Source organism: Nuphar pumila, chromosome 5 (assembly GCF_984573655.1).
Source record: "Nuphar pumila chromosome 5, dmNupPumi1.hap1.1, whole genome shotgun sequence".
In the NCBI taxonomy this organism is placed as follows: Eukaryota; Viridiplantae; Streptophyta; class Magnoliopsida; order Nymphaeales; family Nymphaeaceae; genus Nuphar; species Nuphar pumila.
In genome coordinates this window covers 135,987,902-135,995,737 of record NC_143253.1, presented here as the reverse complement: position 1 = coordinate 135,995,737, position 7,836 = coordinate 135,987,902, and the positions used below count along the sequence as shown (strand labels likewise).

General features: G+C 38.0%; 1 protein-coding gene across 1 annotated transcript; it reads right to left on the bottom strand.

Moving 5' to 3' along the window:
* Window positions 1-1,777: 1,777 nt before the first annotated feature.
* Window positions 1,778-4,055, bottom strand: LOC149838920 (uncharacterized). Its single transcript, XM_090007847.1, has 2 exons — window positions 3,964-4,055; window positions 1,778-3,468 (listed from the first exon to the last, which is right to left on the bottom strand). Exons 1-2 carry the CDS (start codon window positions 3,964-3,966, stop codon window positions 2,281-2,283), a joined length of 1,191 nt encoding a protein of 396 aa, XP_089863973.1. The 5' UTR covers window positions 3,967-4,055; the 3' UTR covers window positions 1,778-2,280.
* Window positions 4,056-7,836: the final 3,781 nt, after the last annotated feature.

Here is a 7,836-nt window from a genome sequence, read left to right as displayed (position 1 = left end):
AGTGCTCGCTGGACCTGAGTTACGGTACCCTCCAGTTGACCGACTGTACCTCTCTCTTTTTTATGCAAAAAAGAAACTACTCCAAACGGCTCGACAAGTGAAGCTTATTTCCAAGTTCGATCCCAAACTTTGTTAACGAGACATTTTATGGACTAAACATGCGTTAATTGACAAGCCTTGTTATAAGCATTTGATTCTTTTGAAATGAGCACCATCATATTGAGTGTCGTAAGACCCGACACTATTTGTGGCGGTGATTTTTGAACAACCAATAAGCTGTTATGCATCAAATTAGTGGATTCAAGATTTGTTACAACTTACGAACAAGATAAAATGATGGTACCAACTGGGGCTCCGCTTGTCTAGTAGGAGCAGCTAGTGCACGTCACCTTGTGTTGGGACATTGCAAGTTCAAACCCCAATGGTATCGTTGTATAACTGGTTGGGGTCTGCCTAACCCCAGCTTGCCCTTCAAAAAAAAAGAAAGAAAGATAAAATGATGGACCCAAAACTAGTAAGAGTTGGGGGATAAAGGCATGCCTATTTAAATTGCACAATTGAACTCTCGAAAAGCCAAAATTTTCTTATCAATTTAATTTCATCATATATATATATATATATATATATATATATATATATATATATATATACACTGTGGGAGAATTTTGGAACCAACTGTTGAACCTAAATTTGGAAAATCACATGCCTATTGATTGTGTGTCTGAATTGCTATGCACATAAGCCATTGTATAAGAACCTCTCTATATGAGTATCAAAGACCGAGCATAGGCAGGTTGCTATACAATGGCCTCTATGCATAGCAATTCAAACAGACAATCAATAGGCTTGTGATTCACAAATTTAGGCCCAACAGTTTGTTCCAAATCTTCCCCCACCAAACAGGCCTGAACAAATGATCAGTTTTGTACACAAGGCAAATACGAACTAAAGTTTTTTTTCTCGAAATTGATCTAGGCAAACATTTTGCAAGTCTTTGATGATATACAGAACTATACTCATTCCTGACAAAAAATCGACAATGACACTAACAAAAAAAATTGCTTCCTTTTAGAACTTGACAGCGCTAAGCATGAAATTTCTTAGTCCTGGATGAATTACTTTGAGTGGTCTGTCTACCAAGCAATGTTATATGTAACTTCAGATGAATTTAGAGAATTCTATTAGACATTATTTCCAAGCACCACGATACATACAAATAATGAATCATGCTAGAACTCTTTGTGCCAAAACTCTCTGTAATTGGAAAAGCTGAACACGAGTAAATGAAAGCACGATGTGATTCAAGCTCCAAAAAATTCCAAAACATGAGTGTGCTATGGTTAATGGATATAAATATAAGAGGCTCCAGTTCAATTTATACAGTCACAAAGGCATAAAAAGGTCATGTGTTTTAATCTGTATAGCAACTTGCAGAATTATTTGCTCTTCAAAATGTTTCACAATAGCCGACTGTTGCTGTGGTCTGATGATGATCTTGCACACTCGAGAAAACTACAGGTAGTACTTTATCTTTGCATTTGCAAGGGAGGAAATGGCTCATATTATGCGGATCTTATTTTCAGAATGCTAAAAGTTAAACTTCTACAGCACATAAATCTAGTCACTGGGTCCTCATCAACCAAATTCACAAAGTCTCCGTGCCATAAAGATCCCTGACTACCAGGTTAAAAGAATGCTACCTCTTTGATGACAACCACAAACCCAAGATGAGAAAAAACAGAAGTTACTACAAGGACATTTCCAGCCCATTTTCAGCAAAAAAATGGATCTTTCATTATGAAAGAGAAGATAAATGAATTACAGACAATCTTCTGGTATAGTAACATTGTCAAACTGAAGATCTACAATTTACAAACTGAAGCTGCACTGAGCTAAGCACATCGATCTGATGATGAAGCTCAAGCCTTCACTTTCATCCAAGTTAGAGCACAAAGGTACAAATGCATCGCTGGCCTTTCACCATCTCAGAAAGCATTGTTTTCTCAATGGATTTTATCCTTTCACCCTTGTTCATAATATACCAGTACATCCTCATTTAGTGATCAACCTGTGCACTGATATTTGTAATATGTGAATTGCCGATGATGAAAGAAAACATCAACTTAGTTAAGATCAATCATGACCTAATTGATTGTGTTATTTAATAATGTGATTGAAAACATAACTTTAAATATAAAGCTTATTCAGTAAGCATAAATAAGCATGTCCTCTTCTCGAGCTGTACATGACAATCTCATCCGTCTAACTTCATTGAAAAGTTTACTCCATGATAGAACGTAAGCAGATCTTCTCAAGCTGTATAGGCCAATCTTTTCCAAGAAGCTGAGGTTTCATCTCCATTGCAACCCGAAAATCTAGCATCGAGACCACAGAATTCTGCTTTTCTCTGTCTTCGTATACAGCAGAACTTCCTGTACGAAGAACCCATGCATCGCCATCACAGACACCATTCATACCAGCAAAGGGATTAATGGATGCAGCTTGAATTAGTTGTTTCTCAACCATAGGCATTAGTTGCTCATGCTTACTTCTTGCTCTAGCTATAACCATGCAAGCCTTGATCAACCTTTTCAGAAACACATCTAGTCCATTATTCAATAGATTGGCACTGTCCACTGAAACTCCAAGGCCATGAAATTTAGTTGTAGATTCCATTCTCTTCCTCAAGGATTCTGTATCAGGTAGCTCTGTCATTTCTCTGTAGCTCCCACTTACGTCACTAGCTAGATTGATTCTTGCACCACCAATGCTCATTGGACAATATGGGATACCCAATGGAGCTCTAAGAGGGCTTCTACTGACAACACTTTCTTGTTGCTCAACTTCTTCCCCATCTTCTACCGCCACAACTTCAAACAAAGTCCTACTATCGACAGAAACCATCTCAGCCAAGTTTTGTTCCACTGGTCTATGTAAGTCACAAGAATTGATTGCAGCGGTAGTTAGCCCGCTTTCAGGTGCCCGGACAGTCGGCTCATCATACGAGTTGCTTTGCTGGTTGACAAAGTGATCGGTTTTACCATTGAGACCAAGCGGGCTTGGCCGATCTCTAACCTTGCAATCACGCGCACTCTTGGACCAGATTTTGTGGGAGCACCATGGCAGACCTGGATCATGAAACGAATGGCTCCTCTGACATGGCGTTCCAGCTCCAAAACTCTGTGATCCTTCGCTAGTGGCTTCCTTGGAGATCGGAGGTGGCTGATCACCAACAGCAGCATTCTTAAATATCGATGTGATCAACCGATTGTGCAATGCAATGTTCTCCCTTCCGATCACTCCGACGCAGAGCCTGTCGAATTCCTTCTTGCTCAAACGCAAGCTGAGCAATCCACTAAGATGATGAAAGTACTTGCTCGACCTCTTCCGGCCGATTTTGTCAACAAGCTGAGCTTTAAGCTCAATGATGTCCACCCGTGAGAGTTTCCGTGATGGCGGCATTCGGCACTTCCAGAATAACCGAAAAAACAAAACCACTCAGAAACACAGAACTCAGAAAAGAGAAAACTAGGGTTTTATCGAATTTCATCGTGCCATAGAAAATCAACTAATTCCTTGCGATTATTAACCTCAAATTCGAAGTTGGTGTTCCGTTCTATTTCAAATTACATCACAATTAAGCACCAAAGCTAATGAAACTGTTCATTGGTATAGCTAAAAACAACTAGGTTTTTAGCTTCGGATAGAACCAAACCACAAAAAAACTAGAATAAGGTGAAAAGAAAAATAGAAAAGAAGAAAACCCCAATTGGGGTTTCCCGTTTCCGCTAGTGTGAGAAAGATCGGAAATCTAACTCATCCCGACAATATGAGTCAAAACAAGAAATAAATAAAAAAGGAAAGAGAAAAAGCTCATGTGGGTACGATCGCAAACGGAAACTGAAGCAGAAATCTATCAGGAAAAAGTAAAAAACGAAATCGAAACAGGAGAAAAATGTGTACCATGAAGACTTTGGTGAGCTCGCCGTCTTCCTCTCTTTCTCTCTCTACAGCAGCCCCCCTTTTGCTGCCTCCCTTTGATCACCCACGTTTTTTTCTCTCTTGTCCTTTTTTTATTTGATTCTTCGCTCTTGGGAGGTTGGCTTAACAACCGAAGCGAGACTTAGTCATCTTCTTTAATCAGGCGCACAAAGGAAACAGAGAAGAAACTACTCTCTCTCTCTAGAGAGTCAAACTGAAAAAGCCTCGGTCAATGGTACGTGACGGGTCCAAGAAAAGAGCAGGGTGCTGGAGCGTCTATCTCAAAGATGGATGGTCCTTAACATATTTATCTCAGTTACAGTATAAGTTGGTGGCCCATTAACCCACAAGGGCTCGGCTCATTTGGTTGGGGTAGCTTCCAACCGCCACCAAGTTAGAAGGGGTGTCACCAGTTCAAAACTTACGGGTACGTGTCACTTGTTGTGAAGTCCAAACTGAGTATACTTTCTGCTGAGCAAAGATACCTGAGTTTTTTACACCAAGTTGGTTTTGTTCGGTTATCAGGAACAAAAAAAAAATGTCAAGGTGCAACAGAACAAAACAAATAGTACATGCAGGATTCACCATTTATTTCAGTTTGAAATATAGGAAGCAAATAGATAAGTGATGCACTGTGGGATTCAATTTTTTTATTTATAGAAATATCTGGATTAAAATAGGGAGTTAGGGAATGATGGTGGCAGAGCTTTTAACAGTATAATACAGCTTGGTTTTGATTTGGAAGGTTGACTGCTCGAATTGTGCTGTCAGCAGCATGCATCACAAATCATCCATCCAAATGGTGGGATTTACGCCTTTTGTGAATCAATGCAAACGTAACTGTTGATGACAGAATTTTAAATTGTGTGGAAGTTTTTCAATGACACGGCTACCACTGCCAAACAACAATTTTTGTGTCATATGTCATGTTCGCCTTCTTTGTTTTTTTGGGGCTCCCTCTGTCCTCGCATTCCCAGCACCGGTGCTTCATGTGTTCTGGCCAATAAATAAAAACGTATGAACTACAAATATGGCAGCTTTAGGAGGAACCTTTTTTCCTTGTTGGTCAGTTGCCTTTATAGTATATTTTTCATCACCTATGCACTGTTATTGAGTTAAAAATACATCAAGTATAAAAACAAAAGATATATGTATATGTTGGCCTAATCTGTAGCCTGTGGTGGTAGTATGGCATGCGATGGACAACAGTATCATCCATGATGCATGGTGTATGATATCATAGACATGGGGCATTGATAGATTAGACAGTAGTAAGTCGGTGAATTGGATGATGTTGTATTTAAAGATGTGGTTAAAGATATCTCTACTCGAATGAGATGTCCCACACGCAGCATTTGGTTCGCAAATGAATATATGTGGGTTAGGGCTAATTTTTTTAGGGATCACATTAATATGTGTGGGTGAATGCCTAGGCATCGATGAGTCATTTGGATAGTATTGCTCACTAAGATATATAATTATCAACTGGCTGCAAGCTCGGCGATCATGAGAATTGTAACATCAATGATTTTGTTTTTATTTAACTTTTAAATTCAATCTAAAATAAGATTAAATTTAAGTGAAATTCAAGAGTTTAGGTTGAATTAGGACTCTAGTTAAAACTGTTTTGAGTTGTAGATCTCATAAGAGATTTGATTAGATGATCTTAGATATTTCAAGAAAATGCAATTTCTTGGATTTCTTGTTTTTCTTAATTTTTTTAATTTTCTTGATTTTGAATTATTATGAAATTAAGAATCAAGTTGTGAAGAAAATTGCAAGAATAACTGTAAAATTTAAAACGGATTTTCAGGGTTTGAACACTCTATTTCGGCAGAAGTAGCCAACACGAAAAAGTTGTGTGATGCACACATCTTTCTAACAGATCTAAATTCACTGGAAATGAATCTGGGATATCTGAACCACAGATGAAAGACTAGACGTTGTCAGACTGACGGGCCAAGGCTGACAGTCAGTTCGAGAGAGATTTTGGGCCCTCTGGCGGAAGAGTTTCAGAAAACTCTAAACAGATGATTCAAAGATAAAATTGAGATCTTTTCAGAATGCTAAAGATCAATTTTTTTGGATTACTCTATTGGTCTCTATGTATTTTTGAAACTTATATGTTCTATGTTCTAACTGATGCGAAATGAGGAACAAGGTTTGAATCATGCGGCAGACCAACGATGAATTTCGAACATTCAAAACACTGAATCATGCAACACTCAAAACTTGAATAAAATTTATCAGGATATCAGCTAATCAGAACTGATTTTAGTTTCATGAACAAAGCACAACTTATCAGGATAACCAACAAAGACTAAGAACTATTCAGGAAAAGAAAATAACAGGACTTGAAAATATGATTTCTTATCGACCAAGAATAGCAGGTAAATTAGGCCAACTTTGTCATCGATTCAATAAAAATCATGAACATGAAAGTTGTAGATCTACGTCTTAACTTTATAATAAACCAAACCGCTTGAATTTTCATACAACAAGCGGATAAATATTCAAGAAATATAGAACACTATCAGGAAGTGTTCTGTACAGAACAAGACTCAGATGGGTTCTATCCGTCTGAGACTTAACAAAAATTTTTGAGGATAAATAAGGATGATTCATGCAAAAGCTTAAACATCAATAATGACAGACTAAGTCTTAGCTTGACAAAAAAGCTAAAGAACTCCTGAATCGAACCAGTATCCAGGTCGATACAGTCGAATTACTGGGGTTGTGACAGACAACCTGAGTGCGGGGCAGCATGTTTCTCAACAGAAACCGAGTCTGAACAAACCACGACTTGCAGGAATTTAAAACAAGATGGAGATGAACCATTAACATAAAAGCATAAAAAATTTCATTCATGAACAGTAAACAAATTCTTGCATGCAGGATAATCAGAAGTAACGATGAAGATAAGCAATAACGATGAACTCAGGTTTGGAACAAGTTTATCTGTTTGCAGCCAAAAGCAAGAGGTGCAACTGACAAACAACAACCACCACCACAGATTCTCAACACAGCCAAAAGTCACAAGCTTCCTCAGATGCATCACCAACTACTAGAATGATCACAGTCTTCCAAAGGGAACCCTCCACAAAAACTTGATTTTTTTCTCATAAAATTTTTATTAACTCAACCTCCTCAAACTCACCCCCCCCCCCCCCTTGGGCTCTTAAGCTCCAAAAAAGGAGCATCATAAAGAGAGAGTCATTCCAAGGCAGCCTCTTTTCAAAGCAATTTTTTTAATTTTTACTATTTTTGCACTTAGCTTTTAATAGCCTTTCAACAACTCTTTTAACTTCAGAGTCAAAAGATAATTTCAAACAAGACTCATTTTTGTCCACATCTGGGTAGCACCAACTAGAAGTCCTCTTTGGGTTTGGATCTTGGCCCAGCTCCAAACAATGCTGAAATATGAACCCTGCACAAAATTGCATGCAAATGAAAAATAAAAACCACCCTGGATCCCCATACACCCTCTAGTACCATTAAAATAATCCTATAGAGTACTAGAACTATCTGGATCCATAGAATTCGGTACCTAAAAAAAATAAAAAATAAAAAAACATATTTAATGTGATTCCTTAACATGATAAAATGGAATCAAAACATAAAAATACAATCTATGAGAAAGATACAAAATATCTTAGAAATTACAATAAGATATGCAAAATAGATTTGGGTTCGGGAAGATCTAATTAGACCCAAATAGTCTTGCATGATTGGATCTGCCACAGCTCGCATTCTGAATCGAATCAGATGAGTTAGATTTGTATTCAACTTGTCTTCAATGCGCGAATTATCAGGATGCTCTGTATCAGAGAGGGTAGGAGGTACACTCACCGAATG